We start from the raw sequence: 25,339 nt of genomic DNA, 5'->3' as shown, positions 1-25,339 counted from the left end.
AAAAAAAAAGAGAAATACTTTTGGTGAGATAACCATACCATACAATTTGGTGGCTAATGTTTTTGGTTATTTGTTTGTTTGTTTACAGTATTAGGGATTGGGATTGAGCCCAGGGGCATTCTACCTCTGAGCTACACCCCCAGTTCTATTTTTTATTCTATATTTTGAAAAAGGGCCTCATTTAGTTGCGGAGGGCCTAAGTAGCTGAGGCTGGCTGTGAACCTGAGATCCTCCTGTCTGAGCCTCCCAAGTATTGGGATTACAAGCATGCAACCACCAAGCCTGGCTAATTTATTTTATTTTTTATTTTATATTTTTGGTGGTACTAGGGATTGAACAAAGGGTACTCTATCTCTGAGACATGTTCCCAGTCCTATTTTATTTTACTTTATTTTATGGTGTTGAGGATTGAACCCAGGGACATTTTGCCTCCAAGATACATCCCTAGTCTCTAGTGAGACCCTGTTTCAAAAAGGGTGTAGCTCAGAGGTAGAATGCCCGGGTTTGATCCCTAGTAGCCCCCTAACAAATCTGGTAAGGCAGAAAACCAGGTTTCCCTCTTACCTGTGTGCTGCATGACAGTTATGGCCTGAGCATTACACTGGAGCTGTAGTATGTGTCGGAGCATGGCCACTCCCCAGATATTCAAATCTGCACACAACTCAGGAGTCACTGCTGCTCTGGGCTCTGAGGACTGAGGACCAGTGGCAAGGGCCTGTGAAGTGGTTGTTTCAAGATGCCTACACAGCGCAGAGACACTTAGAGCACAAAGGAATTTGTGCTCTGGGCTATGGTTTTCAGTATGGGGCAAAAGGTTGAAGACAGCATTATAATTGTTTTCATATTTTCCTTTAATATCACATCCGGGAACATGAGTCTCCATTATTTTACCATGTTCCTCAGTTTCTTCCTGGTCATAACTGAGTATCTTGACCAGATTCTTGCTTTCAGGTAAACAGATGTCCTTGTTACAAATTTCATCATGAAGTTTCCTTATGACTTCACCAACGTCCTCAAATCTAGCCAAAAGAGTCAACCTTAGGGCAACGTGGCAAAAGACGCCCAGTGTGAGAAGCAGACCCCCTAAAGAACACTCTGTGCTGTGGTAGAGCTCCCAGGCCTGCTGCTTGCACTCCTGGCTGCAATACTTGGCATAGCTGCAGCCATGGCAGGGAACAGTGGCCAAGGTGTGCTTTAGACATCTGTGACAGTAGAGGTCTCCATTAGAAACTCTGGCATCCCACTTGTTCTTTAGGCTGTGATGCAATGGTGGCATTTCTCCAGGGTTAAGGACACTCACAAAAGCATCCTCCTTCACCAGGAGCTCTCCTGGGAGAATGTCTTTTGTGGCAACTAGATACCGGCCTTTTAAAGGGTCTGTGCATAAGCTGATAGATGATGATGCCCTGGAAATTAGTTCATTCTCTTCCCTTAGGTCCAGATCCTCAAAGGCTTTGTATAGAGTTTGGGGGGAGGTTTCCAGGCAATTTTCCTTTTCTTTTACCTTCATTTTCAGATGATGGAGGTTTCTCTGCAGAATTTGAAATGGGGAAGCTTCCAGAGTTGGTTTGGCGGTAAAGTCACTTTCAAGATCACTGATAGTTTGGCTTGCTTCCTGTAGTCTTCCGAGGGCCACCAGGCATTCTGCCTTACGTAACAGCACCTTGGGTTGCAGTCTTTCTGGATACCCATGCATCTGTGCTCTGATGATGTCCTCAAGACATGTCTGAAACAGAAAGAAACCCGTAGGATGATCCTTAGTCCCTACTCTTTAATGTGTACTAAAAATTCTTCCAAAAATCTACATCTCCCTACCATACTGGGGATTGAACCCAGCCAGAGGCATTCACCACTGAGCTATACCCCCAGCACTTTTTATTTTGGGACAAGGTCTAAGTTGCTGAGGCTGGCTTTGAACTTTCAATTCTCCTGTCTTAGCATTCTGAGTAGCTGAGATTATAGGTGTGCACTACACATCTGGCTCTTAAATATTTCTAATTTTAAGGAAAAAAGTCTCACAAAATTATAGAGATTAAAAAGGGAAGACTTTGAAGCCAAACAAACCAGTATTCAAATACTTACTGTGCCTCTTATGCAAACAACTTCATCCATCCATCCATCAATCTTTCCTTCCTTCCCATTTTCTTTCTTTCCTGGTGCTATACCCCCAGCCCTATTTTTTATTCTTTTTTTTTCCCTTGGTGGTACTGGGGGTGGAACCCAGAGGCCTTCTACCTCCGGGCTATACTCCCAGACCTATTTTTTATTTGGAAACGGGGTCTCACTAAGTTGCTGAGATCCTCACTAGGTAGCTGAGGCTGGCTTCAAACCTGTGCGATCCTCCAGTCTCAGCCTCTGAAGCACGGGGATTACAAGCGTGCGCCACCACGCCCGGGTCTATTTTTTATTCTTTATTTTGAAACAAGATCTCACTAAGTTGCAGAGGGCCTCACTAAGTAGTTGTGATTGTCTGCAAACCTGCAATCATCCTGTCTCATCATCTTAAGTACTAGGATTAACAAGTGTGCACCACCACATTGGGCTTATTTTTTGTTTTAAAACAGGGTCTTGCTAGGTTGCTGGGGTCTCACTAAGTTGCTAAGGCTGTCCTTGAACCTGTGATTCTTCTGCGTCATTTTCCCAAGTACTGGGATTATGGGTGTGCACTACCACTCCTAGCTCACTTCCTTAAAAAAAAAAAAAAATTCCAGTGACACGCTGGCCACGGTGGCACATGCCTGTAGTGCCAGTACTTGGGAGGTTGAGAAAGGAGGATTGCGGTTCCCAGCCAGTCTCAGCTACTTAGTGAGGCCCTCCGCAACTTAGTGAGACCCTGTTTCAAAATAAAGAATATAAAATAGGGCAGGGGGTATAGTTCGTAGGTCGAATGCCCCTGGGTTCCATCCCCAGACCCGCAAACAAAACAAAACAAAAAACAAACAAAAAACACCAAAATACCAAGAGCCAGATGTGGTGGCACACTTATAATCCCAGCATTTGGGAGGCTGAGACAGGAGGATTGCGGCTCACAGCCAGCCCAAGCTACTTAGTGAGGCCCTTTGCAACCCAGCTAGACCCTGTTTCAAAATAAAGAAAAAAAAAATAATGCTGAACCATCCCCAATATCGCATAAAAGAAAAACCAAGAAAATATTTTGGAGGCATCTGGACATGATGTATTATTAGCAGCACACGGTGCATCTTGAGAACTGCTGACATTGTTTTTCTTTTTTTGGTGGTACTGGGGGTGGAACCCAGAGGTTTTCTACCTCCGGGCTATACTCCCAGACCCATTTATATTTTATTTGGAAACAGGGTCTCACTAAGTTGCTGAGAGCCTCACTAGTAGCTGAGGCTGGCTTCAAACCTGTGCAATCCTCCTGTCTCAGCTTCCCAATGTGGGGACTACAAGCGTGCGCCACCACGCCCGGCTTGCTGACATGTTTGATATAGTCCACAGCGCAGTTGGGTGTGCCATGGCGTTTTTTCCCTTTGGTCAACCAATACTACTGTAAATGGGTTATCTATGATAGGTGACATGAGTCAGGAGCGAGAACAAGTTTGGGTGTATATATGTGCTTTCTTTTTCTTTTTTTAAAGAAACATGAGTTTATTTTAAGTCAGAGAAAGACAAAGGGCAAAAACACCCCCCATGGTATGGATGGGTCCTCGAAAGAGAGGAGCCCTGTGCTTTCCATCCAGGTAACTGGGGTGCAGCCTAATTTCAGTGCTCACTGGAGAAGCAGGGAGGCCTCTCTAGCGAGGGCCTCCTCATACTCACTTCGTACTGGCCCAGGTGGAAGAGGGCTGCAGAGCGATTCGCATAGCACAATGACAAGTCTTCGGAGTTGGGCCTTGAGTGTGCCGCTCCCTGCAAAACAATGCTCTGGTTAAAGCTATCAGTGGGAACTAGCATCACTATTTTTTTTTTTCATATAATAAGAGTTCTACTGCTAAAGACTGAATAAAATGGGGAAAGGCTCTTTGTGTTCCAACTGCTTCAGCTTCATTTTGAACCACCTTAGAGCAAAGCTGTGAAAATCAAGTGAGGAAATACTTAACAATTTGAAGACAGCAGCTTCAGACAGACCTTCAATAGCAAACACTACTGAAGGCAAATGAAAAATGGAGGAAAATGTTTGCAAGCAAAATTACAGCACTTGCCTAGCTTATGTGAGGTCCTGCATTTGATCCCTGGCACTACAAAATAAAGTGGAAGGAAGGAAGGGAAGGAGGGGGGGAGAAGAGAGAAGGAAAGAAAATGGGTGATTAGCACAAATAGAAGTTCACTAAAGGAGAAATACAAATAACCTAGGCACAGTGGTGCATACCTGTAATCCCAGTACTTGGGAGGCTAAGACAGGAAAATTACAGGGTAGAGGCCAGTCTCAGCAATTTAAGTGACACCCTCAGCAACTTATGTGAGAAGCTGTTTCAAAATAAAAAGAGAGCCGGGCGTGGTGGCTCACACTTGTAATCTCAACATTCAGGAGGCTGAGACAGGAGGATCGCGATTCACGGACAGCCTCAGCTACTTTGTGCAACTCAATGAGACCCTGTTTCAAAAAAATAAAAAGACAAAAAATAGGGCTGGGTATATAGCTTGGAGGTAAATGCCCCTGGGTTTCACCTCCAGTATCTCAAAACAAAACAAAACAAAAAAATAAACAAAAAAAAAAAGAAAAAGAAAAAAAAAAAAGGAAAAGAAGAGAAAAGAAACTATAGCTGGGCGTGGTGGTGCACACTTGTAATCCCAGCATTTAGGAGGCTGAGACAGGAGGATCATGATTCATGGATAGCCTCAGCTAATTTGTGAGGCCCTTTGCAACTCAGTGAGACCCTGTTTCAAAATAAATAATAAAAAATTAGTGCTGGGGGTATAGTCAGAGGTAGAATCCCCTGAGTTCTATCTCCAGTACTGCAAAAAAAAAAAAAAAAAAAAAAAAAAAAAAAAAAGGAGGAATTCCTTTCTAATTATGACTGAAAATCCAGAAGTCATAAAAGGTTAATCATTTTTTTTTCCTTTGGTATTGGAGATTGAACCCTAAAGGGCTCTACCTCTGACCTACATGCTAGCCCTTTTTTAAATTTAATTTTAATTTTTTAGTGGTACTGGGGGTAGAACCCAGGGGCCTTTTACCTCTTGGCTATACCCCCAGCCCTATTTTATTTTTTATTAGAAAACAGGGTCTCACTAAATTGCTGGGGCTGTCTTCAAATCTGCAATCCTCCTGTCTCAGCCTCCTAAGTATTGGGATTATAGGAATGCACCGCTATGCCCCTATCGTGTGTGTGTGTGTGTGTGTGTGTGTGTGTGTGTGTGTGTGTGTGTTACTGGGGGTTGAACCCTTGAACCAAGGGACATTCTACCTCTGAGCTACACCTGCAGCTTATTTATTTATTTATTTATTTATTTATTTATTTATGGTGCTGGGGATGGAACTCAGGGGCATTCTACCTCTGAGCTACACCCCTAGCCCTATTTTTTATTCTTTATTTTGAAACAGGGTCTCACTAAGTTGCAAAGGACCTCATTAAGTAGCTGAGGCTGTCTGCAAACACAGAACCTCCTATCTCAGCTTCCTGAATGCTGGGATCACAAGCGTGAACCACCATGTCTAGCTTATTTTTTATTCTTTCTTCATTTCTTTATTTTTTGGTGAGACTGGGGTTCCTGGAAGCCCTTCTACCTCCGGGCTACACTCCCAGACCTATTTTTACATTTTTATTTGGAAACAGGGTCTCCTAAGCCAGCGCGCACGGCTGGCTTCAAACCTGCGCGATCCTCCTGTCTCTGCCTCCCAAGCACGGGGATTACAAGCATGCGCCACCACGCCCAGCTTTATTCTTTATTTTGAAAGAGTGTCACTAAGTTGCAGAGGGCCTTACTAAGTAGCTAAGGCTGGCTGTGAACCTGCGATCTGCGAATTTTGAAATAGGGTCTTGCTAAATTGCTGAGGCTGGCCTCAAACCTGTGATCCTCTTGTCTTAGCCTTCGATTCATTGGGATTACAGGTGTGCACCTTCATGTCCAGCAAAGGTTAATATATTTGACTGTCTAAAATAAATTTTTCACAGCCGGGTGTGGTAGCGCACGCTTGTAGTCCCAGCACTTGGGAGACTGAGACAGGAGGATCACATGGGTTCGAAGCCAGCCTCAGCTACTTAGTGAGGCTCTCAGCATCAGAGAGACCCTGTTTCCAAATAAAATATAAAAATAGGTCTGGGAGTGTAGCCTGGAGGTAGAAAGCCTCTGGGTTCTACCCCCAGTACCACAAAAAAATAAAGAAAAATGAATTCTTCACTGCAAAAACTAATAAAAACAATATAAAAACATTGGCTTGGTAGGCTGAGATAGAGGATCAAACGTTTGAACTCTGCTTCAGCATCTTAGTGAGACCCTGTTTCAAAATAAAAAATAAACTGTACATAATGGTGCATGCTTGTAATCCCAGCATTTGGGAGGCTGAGACAGGAGGATCATGGTTTGTGGACAGCCTCAGCTACTTAGTGAGGCCCTTTGCAACTCAGTGAGACCCTGTTTCAAAATGAAGAATAAAAATAGGGCTGGGGTGTAGCTTGGAGGTAGAATGCCCCTGGGTTTCATCCCCAGTACTGCCAAAAAATAAAAATAAATTTAAAAAAATATAAAGGGCTAGGGGTATAGCTTAGAGGTAGAATGTTCCTGGGTTCATTCTCTAGTACCACAAAAATAAATAAAACTGGAAAAAAGATTTCAACTTACAGGCAAAGAGCTAATTATTTATTTATTTATTTTTATTTATTTATTTTTTTTGCAGGTCTAGGGATGAAACCCAGGGGCATTCGACCTCCAAGCTACACCCCCTGCCCTATTTTTTTTTAATTCATTTTTTTGAAACAGGGTCTCACTAAGTTGCAGAGGGCCTCACTAAGTAGCTGAGGTTGTCTGCAAACAACGATTCTCCAGTCTCAGCTTCCTGAATGCTGGGATTATAAGTGTGTGCCACCACGCATGGCTAAGAACTAATTTCTTTATCAAGAGTTTTCTTGCTGGGAGTGGTGGCACAGGCTTGTAATCCCAGCATTTAGGAGGCTGAGACAGGAGGATTGTGGTTTGAGGACAACCTCAGCTACTTAGAAAGGCCCTTTGCAACTCAGTGAGACCCTGTTTCAAAATAAAGAACAAAAAATAATGTTGGGGGTGTAGCTCGAAGGTAGAACGCCCCTGGGTTCCATCCTCAGTACAAAAAAAAAAAAAAGTTTCTCTTCTTATTGCAATTTATAGGCAAAGAGCTAATTCTTTATCAAGAGTTTCTCCTTCTCCTCCTTCATGGTACTGGGGATGGAACCCAGGGGCATTTTACCTCTGAGCTATACCTCCAACCCTATTTTTTATTCTTTATTTTGAAACAGGATCTCACTCAGTTGCAAAGGGCCTAAGTAGTTGAAGTTGGCCAAGAACCATGATCCTCCTGTCTCAGCCTCCCAAATGCTGGGATTACAAGTGTGTGCCACCATGCCTGGTGCTATCATATTTTTTATTTTGAAACAGGGTCTAAGTTGCAGAGGGCCTCACAAGTTACTGAGGCTGGCTGGGAACCTGTGATCCTCCGGTCTCAGCCTCTCAAGTACTTGGGGTTATAAGCCTGTACCACCATGCCTAGCTTTTATCAAAAGTTTTCTATAAGCCAAGCATGGTGGTGCAGACTTATAATTCCAGCATTTGGGAGAGTGAGACAGGAGGATCACAGATTCCCAGCCAGCCTCAGTAACTTGTGAGGCCCTCTGCAACTTAGTGAGACCCTGTTTCAAAATAAAGAATAAAAAAAAAAAAAAGGGCTGAGTGTGTACATCAGAGGTAGAATGCCCCTAGGTTCCATCCCAAGCACTAGGGGAAAAATATTAGTTTTCTACAGATCAATAAGATGACAACCAATATTTCTTTTCTTTTTTTGCGGTTCTGGGTGTGGAACCCAGGGGCATTTTACCTCTGAGCTACAGCCCAGCCCTAATTTTTCACTGATTGATTGATTGATTGATTGAGGTACTGGGGGTGGAACCCAGGGGCTTTTCTACCTCCAGGCTATACGAATTTAAACTTTATTTGGAAACAGGGTCTCACTAAGTTGCTGAGAGCCTCACTCAGTAGCTGAGGCTGGGAAACCTATGCCATCTTCCTGTCTCAGCCTCCCAAGCGCTGGGATTACAAGTGTGCGCCACCATGCCCGGCTTATTTTTTATTCTTTATTTTTGAAACAGGGTCTCACTGAGTTGCAAGGGGCTTCACTAAGTAGCTAAGGCTGCCTGCAAACCGTGGTCCTTCCGTCTCTGCCTCCCGAATTCTGGGATTACAAATGTGTGCCACCATGCTCGGCTGACAACCAATATATTAGTAGGAAAATATACAAATGATTTGGACAGTTCTTATGGGAAATATAAATAACTCTTAGAAATATGAGAAAATTTTAATCTGATTTCATCAACAAAATGCAAATTAAAAGATACCATTTTTCACCCATCTGGCAAAGAAAAACAATGTCAGGGTGTGGTGGTACATGCTTGTAATCCCAGTACTGAGGAGGCTAAAACAGGAGGACCAAATTCAAGGTTAGCATCAGCATCTTAGCAAGACTTTATTTTTATTTTTTTGTGGTTCTAAGGATTGAACCTAGGGGCATTCTACCTCTGAGTTACATCCCCAACCCTACTTTTATTCTTTGGTTTGAAACAGGGTCACTAAATTGCAGAGTGCCTCACTAAGTAGCTGAGGCTAGCCAAGAACCTGGGATTTTCCTGTCTCAGCCTCCTAGATTATAAGAATATGCCACCACGTTGGGCTCAAGACTCTGTTTCAAAAAAAAAAAAAAAAAGAAAGAAAGAAAGAAAGAAAAAAGCTAGGCATGGTTGCTCATGCTTGTAATCCCAGTACTTGGGAGGCTGAGGTTTTTACAAAATGAGGTTTTGCTTGGGAGGATCGGGTTTGCAGACAGCCTTAGTGAGACCCTGTTTCAAATAAAGAATAAAAAATTGGCCTGTAGCTGGGCCTGGTGGTGCACGCTTGTAATCCCAGCATTCGGGAGGCTGAGACTGGAGGATCACGGTTCCTGGACAGCCTCAGCTACTTAGTGAGGCTCTTTGCAACTCAGTGAGACCCTGTTTCAAAATAAAGAATAAAAAAACAGGGCTGGGGGTGTATCTCAGAGGTAGAATGCTCCTGGGTTCCATCCCCAGACCCACACATACACATACACACAAATCTGGGTGTAGCCAGGCATGATGGTGCACACTTGTAATTCCAGCATTTGGGAGGCTGACACTGAAGAATTACAGTTCTCTGACAACCTCAGCTATATAGTGAGGCCCCTCGCAACTCAATGAGACCCTCTTTCAAAAATAAAAAGACTACATGATAGGGCTGGGGTGTAGCTCAAAGGTACAATTGGGTTATTGGGTCTGGTTGGAAATATGAGTTCAATCCCCAACACCACAAAAAAAAAAAAAAAAAAAAGGCTAGGGGTATAGGGTGGAAGTAGAATGCCTCTGAGTTAAATCCCTAGTACCAAAAAAAAAAAAAAAAGCATTTGAATTGGCAAATAGGCGAGATAACAGGTATTCTTGTTATGTTGTTGCTATTGGAACCGTAATTGGTCTGATGATTTTGGAGGGTAATTTAGCAATATATGTAAAAATTTTCTTACGATATATTTTATATAAAATCTCTGCTGCCCCAGCAATTCCTTTTCTAGAAATTTATCTCATAAATATAATCATTTATCTTACAAAAATTTGCAAAATGACATCCATGCAAAGTTTCTCATCAAAGAATTGGTTGATATAGCAAAAGATAAGAAACAACCTAAATATTAATCTATAGGATACTAATTAAATTATGATCCATCCATACATATATTATAGTACTAAGGATAGGAACCAGGGGAATTCTATTTTTGAGATACACCTCCAGCTCTATTTTAATTTTTTAATCTTAAAACAGGGTCTCAGAGCTGGGTGTGGTGGCGCACGCTTGTAATCCCAGCATTCGGGAGGCTGAGACCCGAGTATCACGGTTCGCGAACAGCCTTAGCTACTTAGTGAGGCCCTCTGCAACTCAGTGAGACCTGGTTTCAAAATAAAGAATAAAAAATAGGGCAGGGGATGTAGCTTGGAGGTCTAATGCCCCTGGATTTCATCCCCAGACCCAGAAAAAAAAAAAAAAAAAGGACAGGGGGTATAGCTTGGAGGTTGAACGCCCCTGGGTTCCATCACCCCACCCCCCAAAAAAGAAACATGATCTCAGTAAGTTGCAGATGGTCTCACTAGTTGAGGCTGTCCTCAACCTGCGATTCTCCTGTTTTAACCTCCTAAGTACTGAGAATACAAGCGTGAGCCACCACGCCTGGCTTATGATACATCTATTTAATAAAATATCATAAAAAGAATGAGTAAACTCTTTATGTACTAATGTAGAATTATCTCCAAACTATTATTAAGTGTAAATATATGGTGCTGAATAATATATATAGAATGTTGTTATTCATATGAATTGAGAGTATGTGTATAGGAGTGAAGATTACTTATTTATTTGATCAAACCAAAGGCCAGCCGGGCGTGGTGGCGCACACTTGTAATCCCAGCATTTGAGAGGCTGAGATAGAAGGATCCGGGTTCACGGACAGCCTCAGCTACTTAGTGAGGCCCTCTGCAACTCAGTGAGATCCTGCTTCAAAATAAAGAATAAGCCGGGTGTGGTGGTGCATGCTTGTAATCCCCGCACTTGGAAGGCAGAGACAGGAGGATCGCGTAGGTTTGAAGCCAGCTATGCTGGCTTAAGAGACCCTGTTTCCAAATAAAAATATAAAATAGGTCTGGAAGTGTAGCCCAGAGGTAGAAGGGTTTCCAGGAACCCCCGTACAAAAAAAAAAAAAAAAAAAAAAAAAAAAAAGAAAAAAAGAAGAATAAAAAACAGGACTGGGGATGTTGCTCAGAGGTAGAATGCCCCTGGGTTCCACCCCCAGTAGCCCTCACACACAAAAACCCAAGGCCTGGTGCATACTAGTCATGCACTCCACCACTGAGCTATAATCCTAGCCCTATTTTTTTTTTTAACCCAGGGACATTCTGCCTCCGAGCTATACTCCTGGCCCTATTTTTTATTTTATTTTCTTATTTTTTATTTTTTGGTGGTCCTAGGGGTGAAACATAGGGGCTTTCTACCTCCAGGCTATACTCCCAGACCTATTTTATACCTTATTTAGAAACAGGGTCACACTAAGTTGTTGAGAGCCTCACTAAGTAGCTGAGACTGGCTTCGAACCTGCGCGATCCTCCTGTCTCAGCCTCCCAAGCGCTGGGATTACAAGGGTGTGGCACCACACCCAGATTTTATTCTTTATTTTGAAACAGGGTCTCATTATGTTTTGGAGGACCTCACTAAGTAGCTGAGACTGGCCTGAAACCTGTTATTCTCCTGTCTCAGTCTCCCAAATACTGAGATTACAAGCGTGTACCACCACACTAGATCCCTGGCCTTATTTTTAATTAATATTTTTTGTGTGAGTGTGTTACTAGAGATTAAACTATGGGGCATTTTACCTCTGAGATACATCCCCAGCCCTATTTTTTTTTTTTTTTGAAATAGGGTCTCACAGCCTGGTGTGGTGGTGCACACTTGTAATCCCTGCGCTTGGGAGGCAGAGACAGGAGGATCACACAGGTTCAAAGCCAGCTGCGCTGGTTTAAGAGACCCTGTTCCCAAATTTTAAAAAGTATAAAAAAAATAGGTCTGGGGGTGTAGCCCAGAGTTAGAAGGTTTTCCAGTACCACCAAAAAAAGAAAAAAAAAAAAAAAGAAAGAAAAAAAAAATGAAATAGGGTCTCACCACATTTGAGGGTCTCGTTAAATTGCTGAAGCTGGGATTACAGGTGTGTGCCATCACACCCAACTTTAACATTTTTTTTAAGAGACAGATCTCACTATTTACTCAGGATGGTCTCAAACTCCTGGACTAAAGTGATCCTCCTACCTCAGCCCCCCACATAGGTGTTACTGAAAGGCACCTGCAACTGTACCCTGCCTTTTATTCATTTATATATGTGTGAAATATGGTATATTATGGCTAGCTCATGGGAAACAAGGTGGCTTGGGGGCAGGAGAGGTAGACTATACTGTATATTTTTATAACTTTTGAAATATAACTATGCTAACATATTTCCCATTTAAAAATGGATAGATATAATAATAAAACCATAATAATCTGTATTGCCTAGGATATGGAGAAATAAACATTCCATGCTCTGTCAAAAGGAATGTCAACTAGTTCTGTCCTAGAGAATGATTCAGCACTAGGTATGAAAGGCCTCAAAAATATATTCTCTTTGACCTAGCAATTGCCCTTCTATAAATTTATCCTAAGAAAATAATCAGTCATATACCAATATTTGCATAGAAAGATACTCATTGTAGCATCATGATACCAATATGTCAACATCAGATGTTAAATTAAGTATGTTTCTTCTCTGTAATAGAACACTAAGCCAGCTGTAAAATATCATGTTATAGTGAAAAACTTAATAACATAAAAAAATGGGTGCAATAAATTGTTGAAGGTAAAAATAGGTTACAAAATAGTAAGTGTAGCATTATCCCAATTTTGTAAAAGAAAAACACATTTTCGGAGGAAAATTTCTAGACAAATGGATATAAGTAAGAATGTTACAGTTTCTATCACTGGTTATGAGATTTTTTTTTTACTTTTTATATTTCTCTCTATTTTCCAAAGTAACATATATTACTTTTACAAAAAAGCAACAAATGTCATTTTTAAAAAGAAAGAAAATAGCTTTCTGGAAAACTGCAAAGCACCATAATCACCGCAATACTAGCTTCATGAAATGGGAAGCTCATATCCTTCTACATCCACAGCAAACCTGAAATTTTGGCCTGACTTGATGTTTTGTGTGTGTGGTACTGGGGATTGAACCCAGGAGCCTTCTACCCCTGAGCTACATTGCCAGCCTTATTTGATTTTTTATTTGGAAACAGGGTCTTGTTAAGTTGCTGAAGACCTTGTCAAGTTGCAGACACTGGTCTTGAACTAGTATCCTCCTGTCGGAGCTTCCCAAGTACTGGGATTACAGGTGTGTGCCACCACACCTATCTCTTTTTCTATTTTTTTTTTTTTAGTCTTTTTTCTTTGAACAATTTTCCATCCATGTGATCAGTCTTTCTTTCTTTCTTTCCTTTCTTTCTCTTTCTTCTTTTTTCTTTCTGTCCTTCCTTCCTTCCTTCCTTCCTTCCTTCTTTCTTTCTTTCTTACTTTCTTTCTTTCCTTTCTTTCTCTTTTGTGGTGCTGGGGATCAAACCTAGGGCCCCATGCACTGTAGGTAAGTGCTCTTCCACTGAGTTTTATTACTAGTCCTTCAAGTGAACGCATTTATGATGTACAAGCATGAGGCAGAAGAGATGCACTCTAAAGAACTATTCAGCCATTTATCACTGGACCATTATATCTAATGGATTTTATCCTTCAGCAATCTGTAAAGCTTACATTATTTACCCAAATACATTGTTTTACTAGCTGTAGAAACTGCTGTTGTAATTTTTGTTTTTGGAAAATTAATTCCAAACTTAAGAGAGTATAGTCCTATTAAAGATTTAGAATAAGGGTACACCCTTCAAATAACCACTTTCTTTTTCTTTTTGGGGGTGTTGGGAGTCAGACTCAGGGTCTCATGCATGCTAAGCTAGCACTCTACACTGAGTCACATTTTTAGCCCCTTATATTCATTCTTTTAATGTACAAGATCGTAGAACTGGTGCAAGGGATTGAGACATTCTTGCTTTAAACCCATATGAAATTCTTAAAAGCCATAGAAGGAAGTCTCAGGGGATCTTGTTCCGGTCACTACCATGGAAGCAGGCCAATAAGAGTAAGCTTGTTCAAAGCCATCATTTGCAGAGCATGACGGTGGCCTGTGCTTGTAATCTCAGCATTTGGGAGGCTGAGACAGGAGGATCATGGTTTGTGGCAAGCCTCAGCTACTTAGTGAGGCCTTCTGCAACTTAGTGAGACCTTTTTTCAAAAAAAGAATAAAAAAATCAGGCTGGGGGTGTAGCTTGGAGGTAGAATGTCCTTGGGTTCCATCCTCATTACTCCAAAAAAAAAAAAAAAAAAAAAGCCATGATTCCTTAAAATCATCTCAGTGATGGTTAATATAGTTTAAAATATTTGCTGTCACTAATATGTTTACTGACAACTTTCAAAATGGAGTTCAAATGGGCTGTGGCCAATCAGCTTATTTTCCTTTATAAGTTAATCTAAGTCAATCTGATTGTAAGCCAGTACTATGGCTAGCTAAAAATCTAGTTGTTTTCTAAATCAAGACTATTGAGCTCATAGTCTCATCAGTCATTCAGACAAAAATGGCATACAATTCACTGCGAGTTCACAGACTGCAGAGCAAGGGGCCAATAAGACTAGTGTTATAAGGAATATGGGAAAAGAAGTTCCTTTATTTCCTTCCTTGGGATTGAAGCCAGGAATATTTCTGAGTTACACTCTCAGTTCTATTTTATTTTTATTTTGAAACAGGGTCTCACTAAGTTGCAAGTGTGGCCTTGACCTTGCAATTCTCCTGTCTCCACATCCCAAGTACTGGATTACAGGTGTGCATCCCCAGCTGGGAACACAAGTCTCCTAATGAAGTTCGGAGCCAGGCGTGGTGGTGCATGCCTGCAATCCGAGCTGCTAGGGAGGCTGAGGATCACAAGTTCAAGGTCAGGCTCGAAACTTGCCTAGCACGCACAAGACCCTGGTTCCGTCCTCAGCACCGCAAACCAAAAAAGAAAAAGAATTCAGGACATACAGATTTCCCTTTGTTCCCAAATGAAACCAACGGCAGAATTATGCCAATTTACTTTTTCAAATCCAATCCACAAATTATAGGCAAAAGTATCTGGATATGACGTTTAGCAACATTGCGCTATCTTCTTCAGAAATGTGCACTACTGAATTGCTGCACCAGGAGCATTTTACCTTAGAGTACAGCACTGCGGCTTCCATGTAATTCTTCTCTTGAAATTTTTTGTTTCCTTCTTCTCTATAGAAAATGGGAGCGTTGGGGTCCTTTTCCACCAAGTAACCTCTGGAGAGTCTTTTTAAAAACATCTCATCCTCAGGTCTTTGTGAAGAAAGAAAGAAAAAACAAAAAACAGGAATTTGTTATAACAGATATATATATATATATATATATATATATATATATATATATATATATATATATATTGGTACTAAGGATGGAACCCTGGGGCATTCGATCTCTGAGCTATACCCTAGCCCTATCAGCCCTATTTTTTTATTTTTATTTTTTCTTTATTATTTATTTATTTACTCTTTATTTTCTTTGTGGCACCAGAGACAGAACCCAGGGACATTCTACCTCCAACCTACATTTCTAGTCCTATTTTTTATCCTTTATTTAGAAACAGGGTCTAAATTGTGAAGGATCTCACTTAGTAGCTGAGGCTGGCCTCTAATCTTTGATCCTCCTGTCTCAGCCTCCTAAATACTGGGATTACAAGTGTGCGGCACCATACTACTTTATATTCTTTACTTTGAAATAGGGTCTAAGTTGCAGAGGGCTTCACTAAGTAGCTGAGGCTGGCCTTGAACCTGTGACCCTCCTGTCTCAGCCTTGTGTCTCTTCTTACAAGCCCACAAGATCTTGACGAGTTTTGTGTTTGTGTGTGTGTGTGTGTGTGTGTGTGTGTGTGTGTGTGTATGGAACCCAGTAGCATTCTACCTCTGAGTTACATTCCTAGTCCTATTTTTTATTCTTTATTTTGAAAAAGGGTCTCACTGAGTTACAAAGGGCCTCACTAAGTAGCTGAAGCTGTCCACAACTGCGACCTTCCTTTCTCAGCCTCCCCAATGCTAGGATTATAAGCGTGCACCACCATACCTGGCTCTTGATGAGCTAATTCTGTGTGTGTGTGTGTGTGTGTGTGTGTGTGTGTGTGTGTGCAGAGCTGAGGATGAAACCCAGAGGCTTTTCTACCTCCGGGCTATACTCCCAGACCTATTTTATATTTTATTTGGAAACAGGGTCTCACTAAGTTACTGAGAGGCTCGCTAAGTAGCTGAGGCTAGCTTCGAGCCTGTGCGATCCTCCTGTCTCAGCCTCCCAAGCCAGGGATTAAAAGTGTGCATGCCTGGCTCTTGAGCCATTTTTTATGATTTTGTTTTGAAGCACGGTTTGGATAGTTTGCTAAAAGTAGCTAAGTTTCTGAGGCTGTCCTAGAACCTGTGATCCTCTTGTCTCAGTCTCCCAAGTACCGGGACTAGAGGCATGCACCACCACACCCAGCTGATAGTGCTCTTTAATGTACAGAAAAAGATCCCCCCCTTTGGTACTGGGGATTGAACCCAGAGGCAATCTATCTCCAAGTCTCTCTAGGTTCCTGAGAGCCTTGCTAAGTTGTCGAGACTGGCTTTAAACCTATGATCTTCCTATCTCAGCCTCCTAAGCGCTGGATTTACAAAATGTGTCACTACACCCAAATAATGCATAGAAATTTTTTGTGTGTGTGGGTCTGGGAATGGAACCCATTCAACCTTTGAGTTACTCACCTGCCCTAATTTTTATTATTTATTTTGAAACTGGGTCTCACTGAGTTGCAGAGGGCCTCACTAAGTAGCTGAGGCTGTCCGCGAACCACAATCCTCCAGTCTCAGTCTCCCAAATGCTGGGATTTAAGCGTGTGCCACCACGCCAGGCTCTGGCTAGAAATTTAATTCTGATAAAGTCTTGCTTATTTTTCCTTTTGTTGCTTTTGGCTTTGCTGTCATATACAAGTAATCACTGCCAAATCCAATGTCATGAACATTTTTTTTCATGTTTTCTACTAAGTTTTCCAGTTTTAGCTCTTAACATTTAAGTTTTTGATCCAGTTTTGAATTAAAAGGTCCACCTTCATTCATTTGTATGTGTGGATTATAATTAGGACACAGACAAGAATAAATTTCCTTTTTCCTCCATCTCTGACTTCTTTTGGGGGGGAGGTTTGGGGATTGAACCCAGGGGGCATTTTACCTCCAAGCTACACCCCCAGCCCTATTTTTTATTCTTTAGGGCCTCACTACATAGCAGAGGCTGGCTGCGAATCTGAGATCCTGTCTTACTCTCCCAAATACTGATACTGAGATTACAGACATGTACCACCACGCCCAGCTCTAAATTTATTTATTTATTTATTTATTTATTTACTTACTTACTTACTTACTTACTTACTGCGGGTCTAAGGTTGTAACCCAGGGACATTCTACCTCCAAGCTACATCCCTTGTCCTATTTTTAATTCTTTAATTTGAAACAGGGTCTCACTAAGTTGCAGAGGGCCTCACTAAGTAGCTGAGGCTGTCTGCAAACTGTGATCCTCCAGTCCCAGCCACCGGACTGCTGGGATTACAGCTGTGCACCACCACGCCTGGCTTTCTAAATTTATTTTATTTATTTATTTATTTTATTTTTTTGCGGATTTGGGGATGGAACCCAGGGGCATTTGACCTCCAAGCTACACCCCCTGCCCTGTGTTTTTTATTCTTTATTTTGTAACAGGGTCTCACTAAGTTACAGAAGGCCTCACTAAGTAGCTGAGGCTGTCTGTGAATCGTGATCCTCAGATCTCAGCCTCTCGAATGCTGGGATTACAAACGTGCACCACCACCATGCCTGGCTTCTAAATTTATTTTAAAGCAGGGTCTTTCTTTCTAAGGTTCACTAAGTTGTGAAGAGCCTTACTAAGTAGCTGAGGCTGGCCATGAACCCAGATCCTCCTGTCTCAGCCTCCCAAGTACTGGGATTACAAGTGTGCGCCACCAAGCCCAGCCAGCCTCAGCTATTTAGTGAGGCCCTTTGCAACTCAGTGAGACCCTGTTTCAAAAAATAAGAATTAAAAAAAAAAAAAAACAGGACTGGACGTGTAGCTTGGAGGTAGAATGCCCCTGAGTTCCTTCCCTAGTACCAAGAAAAAAAAAAACACAAAAAAAAACCAAAAACAAAAAACTCTTTTAACTAACTTGTTTGTAAATAGAGAAGTTCAGACATGGATTAGTGAGTCACACCAGTGAGTCACACCAAGCAAACAAAAATAGAACGAATTATTAACTCCAAGGAAAACAACAGCTATATAAGAAATATACCTCTTGATTCATGTGAGTAATAGTTACAAAGACATTAGAAGGTCTCCACTGAGAGTTCATGTAATCAATATAATATGTTGTTGGTTTTATTGTAAATTATAGTTATAATGAAAGAGGGGAGTATACACGTGAGTTTGGAAAAAGAGTGTTAAATTCACACCTAAAACTAAATGCCAAAAGAAATAATTAAAATAATTTAAAATAGTTGCCTCTGGGGAACAGGAGTTAGAAATGGGGAAAATGATCCAGCATTTGGGAGGCTGAGACCAGAGGATCGCGGTTCGCGGACAGCCTCAGCTACTTAGTGAGGCCCTCTGCAACTCAGTGAGACCTGGTTTCAAAATAAAGAATAAAAAGTTGGGCTGGGCTTATAGCTCAGAAGTAGAATACCGCTGGGTTCCAACCTGAGTACCGAAAAAAAAAAAAAAAAAGGAAAGAAATGGGAAAAATGGGATAAAAGGTTATTCTTTTTCTTTGTAAGCTTTTCAATAAGTACTTATTTCTTTAACTATATATGCATATTAATCTCACAAAAAATAACAAAAAAGGAAGCCGGGCGTAGTGGCGCACGCTTATAATCCCAGCATTCGGGAGGCTGAGACCAGAGGATAGCGATTTGTGGACAGCTCAGATACTTAGTGAGGCCTTCTGCAACTCAGTGAGACCCTGTTTAAAAAAAAAAGAATAGGGCAGGGGGTATAGCTCGGAGGTCGAATGCCCCTGTGTTTCATCCCCAGACCTGAAAAAAAAAAAAAAAGGAAAATAATTCCACTTACTAAGGCATCAGAGGTCTACACAGTTTCTGGGTTTTTTTGTTTTTGGTTTGTTTGTTTTTTCAGTACTGGGGATGGAACCCAGGGGCATTCTACCTCGGAGCTACATCCTCAGCCCTATTTTTTTATTGTTTATTTTGAAACAGGGTGTCACTAAGTTGTAGAGGGCCTCACTCAGTAGCTCAGGCTGGCCACAAACCTGGATCCTCCGGTCTCAGCCTCCCGAATGCTGGGATTACAAGTGTGCGCCACCACGCCCGGCTCCAGTCTACACACTTTTACAGAATATTTCTACCATTCTTTAAGCACCACAGAATCCCTATATTGTATAAACTACTTCAGAGCATAGAAAGAGATGGGAAGCCCTCCGATTCATTCTAAGATTTCCATGACTGTGATACTAAGAGTCAACAGATAGAGCACAAAAAACATGTAGGCTACTATCATTTATGAACAAAGATAAAAAAAAGTCCTAAAAATAGTATTAGGAAGTTGATTCTAGCAGGATGTTAAATAAATGTTAGGTTGGGCAGGAGAGTGATACACACCTGTAATCCCAGTGATTCAGGAGGCTGTGACAATCTCTTCTAAGCAGCAAATTACATAGAAGTGTACTCTTCTATTTTGTAACTGGAGCTTAAGCTCCATTTTGTAAAGGCACATGTGTCTGTATGTTCTACTAACTGAATCTTCCAGAATGTCAGTCATCTTAGCTCATATGATTTTGGTTGGCCTGAGTCTTCCATCTTAGCTCATATAACTTTTAGTTGACCAGGAATCTTCCGAAATATTAAACTTTGTTTTAGACTTTCTGTCTTTGAAAGCATCCAATTGCCCAGAGTTGTGAACCCTAGCCCTCACCCATCAGGGCAAGGGGCACAATTGCATCAGGGATAAAAACTGAGTGGACTGCCCGCCTGGCTCACCAGATGCGCTTGCTTACTAGATGTCAGCTGCACATCCTTCTGTGCAGAAGCAAATTGCTTTGCCAAGTTACTTTCTATTTCATGATTTTTTTATTTGCAGCTCCCATATAATCTGTTTCTAACAAGGCTGAGGCAGGAGGATTAGAAATCTGAGGCTAGCCTTGGCAGCTTAGTGAGACTATCTTAAAAAAAAAAAGTCTAGGGTAGGAGCTCCATGGTAAAATGCCCCTGGGTTCAATTCTCAGGATCAAAGAAGCTAACAAACTTGATTTTAATGAAACAGTTTAGCCCTAAACAGTCAACTCATGAAAACCTACTGATTTATTTATTGGCAATGGGAATAGAACTCAGGCGCCTTCTACCTCTGGACTATACCCCCTAGACTAATTTTATTTCTTTGGAAACAGGGTCTCACTAAATTGTGGAGGGCCTCGCTTCAAAGCCGAGATTGACTCTGAACCCGCCATCCTCCTTTCTCAGCTTCCCAAGTACTGGGTTTACAAGTGTGTACCATACCTGGCTAAACCTACCGATGAAAATCCTACACTAACAGATTAAATAAGAAAATGACCATTCCTTCCTAAATACATAAAAAGTATTTAATTAATTCAATATCTACTTATGATAAAAACTTTAGTATTTAAGAATGTAGGGCATTTTTTTCCTTTTTCCCCCCTTTTTTGTGATAATGAGGATTGAACTCAGGGTCTTCTACCTTTGAGATATGCCCCCAGCGTATTTTATTTTTATTTTTTGTGCCACAGGGGATTGAACCCAGGGAATTCTGTTTCCGAGCTGTACCCTCAGCTACACAAAGTTACTTAGTCTAAATTTCCATGTGCATTGGCATAATAATGATGAAGTCATGTGAAAGTACATTTTGGTGGACAACTATAAGATGATAAAAAAAACCCTTACCTTTTTTTAACTCTTACCTTTTATTTATATCTCCAATCATTAATTAGAGAATGTAAGGGGGGGCTTATATAAAATGACAACAAAAAAAACTTACAATAGGCTGGGTGTGGTGGTGACTTATAATCCCAGTACTTGGGAGTCTGACACCAGAGGATCACAGGACCTTTCAGCAATCTAGTGATATCCTGTTTCAAAACAAAAGATAAAAAGGGCTGGGGTTGTTGCTAAGAGATAGAATGCCCCTGGCTTCAATCCTCAGTACCACAAAAAAACAACAAACAAAAAACCTTACAACAAGTAAGAATAATTAGAACAGGAAATGTGCAAGACCTAAATACAGAAAACCATAAAGCTTTACTTTAGTCGGATAAAGAGACTTAATACTGTAAAGATGTCAGGTCTTCCTAAATGAACTTATAAATACAGCACAATCATAATAAAAAACCCAACAACTTTTTTATGGAACTTGACAAGCCAATTCTAAAGTTCACATGAGGCAAATATACACAGCATGGTCATAATATTCTTGCAAAAGGACAGTGTCTATTTAAATGTGTGTGGAAGCTTGGCTTTACAGAAAGCAAGGCTACATTTGCACTAGAGTCCCTGTTTTGAAAACCCCCTCTTCTTACTTCTGGTAAGTCTCAGGGGGCAGACCATCCCTTGAGTTGAAGTGGGGGACTTGCAACATCGAAATGGGCTGGGGATGCAGTATAAATGGCTATAATGTCAATCTGAAGAGCTCCACTTCACTGTGACTGCACCGTGACATGAGCCCAACCCATAACTTTTTGCTGAAACGCTCCAGAAAGGAGATGGCCTCTTTTGCTGAGGTTATTAAACTCTCAGGGTGTGTGTAAGGCTGTCAAGGGTTACAATATCCACCTGATGCAGAGAGTCTGCCTGAGAGATAAGAAATATGGAGTCTGATGACATCCTTTGAGCCTCTGGATACAAACCAGCCTGAAAATACTTCTGCTTTTGGATGCCCTAGTTTCATAGCTATAAATTTCATAATTTGAGCTGAGTTTCTGTTATTTGAAACTGAAAAAGTTCTAAAATGATACTGTAGCCAAGTGTGGTGACCCAGCCCTGTAATCTCAGCATTTGGGAGGCTGAGACAGGACTATAGCAGTTTGCAGGCAGCCTCAGCTACTTAGTGAGGCCCTTTGCAACTCAGTGAGACCGTGTTTCAAAATAAGGAATAAAAAAATAGGGATGAGGGTGTAGCTCAGAGGTAGAATGCCCCTGGGTTCCATCCCAGTACCATGAAAATAAAATGATACTGTAAAGTCATGGTAATTAAAACTCTTTGGAGCTGGGTTTGTAATCTCAGTATTTGGGAGGTTGAGACAGGAGGATCCGGATTCATTGCCAGCCTCAGCTACTTAATTAGGCACTCTGAAACTTAGTTTCAAAATAAAGAATAAAAAATTGGAGCAGGGCATGGTGGCACATGCTTGTAATCCCAGTATTCGAGAGGCTGAGACCCGAGGATCACAGTTTTCGGACAGTCTTAGATACTTAGTGAGGCCCTCTGCAACTCAGTGAGACTCAGTTTCAAAATAAAGAATAAAAAATAGGGGAGGGGCTGTAGCTCGGAGGTAGAATGCCCCTGGGTTCCATCTCCAGACCTGCAAAAAAAAAAAAAATCTGGCTGACGGTGTAGTTCAAAGGTAGAATACCCTGAGTTCCATCTCTAATACTGCAAAAAAAAAAAGGAAAAATGGGCAAAGAACACAGCAATTCACAGAAGAAATATAAATGGGCTATAATGTCTAGTAATCAGAGAAGTGAAAATTAAAAAGAGTTTTTTGTCCTTAAGGTTAGGTTTTTTTTTTTTTTTTGGTACTGAGGATGGAACCCAGGAGCATTCTACCTCCAAGTTACACCCCCAGCCCTACTTTTTTCTTATTCTTTATTTTGAAACAGGGTCTCACTAAATTGTGGAGGGGCTCACTAAGTAGCTGAGGCTGTCCACGAACCACGATCTTCGGTTTCAGCTTCCTGAATGCTGGGATTACAAGCGTGCACCACTAAGCCCGACTTTTTTTTTTTTTTTTTTTCTGGTACTGGGGATTGAACCCAGAGGCATTCTACCTTTGAGCTACACTCCCAAACCTATCTTTTATTTCTTTCTTTCTATCTATCTATCTATCTATCTATCTATCTATCTATTTAGTGGGGGGGGGTACTGGCGTGGGACCCAGGGGCTTTTCTATCTCCGGGCTATACTCCCAGACCTATTTTATATTTTATTTTGGAAATGGGGTCTCACTAAGTTGCTGAGAGCCTCACTAAGTAGCTGAGGCTGGCTTTGAACCTGTGCGATCCTCCTGTCTCAGCCTCCAAAGCACTGGGATTACAAGTGTGCGCCACCATGCCTGGCTTTATTTTTATTTTGAAACAGGGTGTACCTAGGCTGAGAGTTTCGCTACTTGCTGAGGCTGTCCTCGAATCTGCTATCTCCTGTCTCAGCCTCCCGAAGTACTGGAACTACGAGATTGTGCCATCATACCTGGCTTAAATTGGTAGTCTTTCTGAAAAGCAATTTGGCAGTATCTATTCAATTTAAAGTGCTCATAACCAATGATATTGTAATTCTTAAGGGTCAATCCTAATTTCTTAGATATATGTCCAAAAACATACACAAAAGTTGTTTACTGCAGCTTTGTAACAGTAAAACAACTGAAAATAATTGTGCATCAATAGAGAGATAAATTGTGACACAATTATACTAGCAATATCACATGGTTGTTAAGAAGATTAAGGTATGATTTTGAAAAATCATTAAAAGCCAGGTATACTGTTCATGCCTGTATCCCACTACTTGGAAGGCTGAGACAGAAGGATCACAGGTTCAAGGATAGCCTCGGCAATGTATGGAGTCTCTCAGCAACTTAGACACTATTGCAAAACAAAAAAGAAAAAGAGCTGGGAGCCAGGCATGGTGGTGCACACTTCTAGCTCAGCATTTGGGAGGCTAAGACAGGAGGATCACAGTTTGGTTCGTGGACAGCCTCAGTTACTACTTAGTGAATAAAATAAAGAATAAAATAAAGAATAAAAAATAGGGCTGGGGGTAGCTTGGAGGTAGAATTGCCCTGTGTTCCATCCCCAGTACCATAAAAACAAAACAAAAAGCTTAAAAAACAACACACAATGCACATTTATATACAAATGTATGAGAACAAAGAGAAATTCTAGAAAACAGTAGCAACTGGGCACCCCTGTGAAAGAAAGGTAAGAAGCAACTTTTTTACTTTATTAAATATTATTTTCATCTTTTACAGTGAGAATGTATTTGTATCTTATATTCCACTGCAACTTAGTGAGACCTCTGCAACTTAGTGAGACCTTGTTTCAAAATAAAGAATAAGGCCGGGGAGGTGGCGCAGGCTTGTAATCCCCATGCTTGGGAGGCTGAGACAGGAGGATCACATGGGTTCGAAGCCAGCCTCAGCTACTTAGTGAGGCTCTCAGCAACTTAGTGAAACCCTGTTTCCAAATAAAATATTAAAAAAGGTCTGGGAGTATAGCCCGGAGGTAGAATGCCTCTGAGTTCCACCCCCAGTACCACCAAAAAAAAAAAAAAAAAAAGAATAAAAAAAAAGAATAAGAGGGTTGGGGATAAGCCTGGCATGGTGGAGCACACTTGTAATCCCCACGCTTAGGAGGCTGAGACAGGAGGATCACGCAGGTTCGAAGCCAGCCTCAGCTACTTATTGAGGTTCTCAGCAACTTAGTGAGACCCTGTTTCCAAATAAAGTATAAACTAGATCTGGGAGTATAGCCTGGAGGTAGAAAGCCTCTGGGTTTCACCCTCGGTACCACAAAAAAGAAAAAAAAAAAAAAAAGAGGGTTGTGGGATATAGTTCAGAGGTAGAATGCCCTTAGGTTCAATCCCCAGTGTTCCCCAAAAAGGTCTAACCCTAATGATACAAAGTACCTGAATTGACAAGGCTCAAAATTGAATTTGTTATTGCATTCATTTAATATCCGAGTACCTACGAAGTTCACGGCACTGTGCTGGTTCCTGGGACAAAGATAAAGATGTCTGCCTTGAATTGGAAAGGTATGTGTTTGTGAATCTGCATAGTGAGGTTCTCATTTATATGCCATTTCAGCACCAATACATATCAGTTGCTAAACTCAGAACTTTTTACATATTACTAAGCTGTTACTCATACAATACTTATTTAGCATTTAAGTTTTATGCACTCTTCCTGCCTATAGAAAGACAAATATAAGCCAGGCATGATGGCGAACACCTGTAATGCCAGTACTTGGGAGGCTGAAACAGGATTGCAGGTTTGAGGACAGCCTCAACAACTTAGTGAGATATTCAGCAACCTAGTGAGACCCTGTTTCAAAACAACAACAACAAAAACATGCTGGGGTGTATCTTGAAGGTAGAATACCTCTGGGTTCAATCCCCAGTACCAAGAATAAAAAAGAAAGAAAGGCAAATATAAACACAATCTCTGTCCTCAGAGTTTGGTGGGCGGCAAGGATAGGCATAGGAAAACAGAAAGTTGCTGCT

General features: G+C 41.3%; 1 protein-coding gene across 1 annotated transcript in view; it reads right to left on the bottom strand.

Moving 5' to 3' along the window:
• The window catches only part of SMYD4 (SET and MYND domain containing 4), a gene marked incomplete at both ends in the record, with an annotated part of 44,317 nt that overhangs the window by 15,039 nt on the left and 3,939 nt on the right, over positions 1-25,339 (bottom strand). Inside the window, 3 exons of the mRNA XM_080712204.1 lie at positions 565-1,726; positions 3,781-3,870; positions 15,016-15,160. Of these exons, the coding sequence (XP_080568330.1) occupies positions 565-1,726; positions 3,781-3,870; positions 15,016-15,160 (1,397 nt within the window). The remainder of the gene's footprint in view (positions 1-564; positions 1,727-3,780; positions 3,871-15,015; positions 15,161-25,339) is intronic.

Source organism: Muscardinus avellanarius, assembly GCF_963383645.1.
Source record: "Muscardinus avellanarius genome assembly, chromosome: 16".
Lineage (NCBI taxonomy): Eukaryota > Metazoa > Chordata > Mammalia > Rodentia > Gliridae > Muscardinus > Muscardinus avellanarius.
Note: the sequence above shows the minus strand (reverse complement) of the source record. Positions and strands in the feature narration are given on the sequence as shown.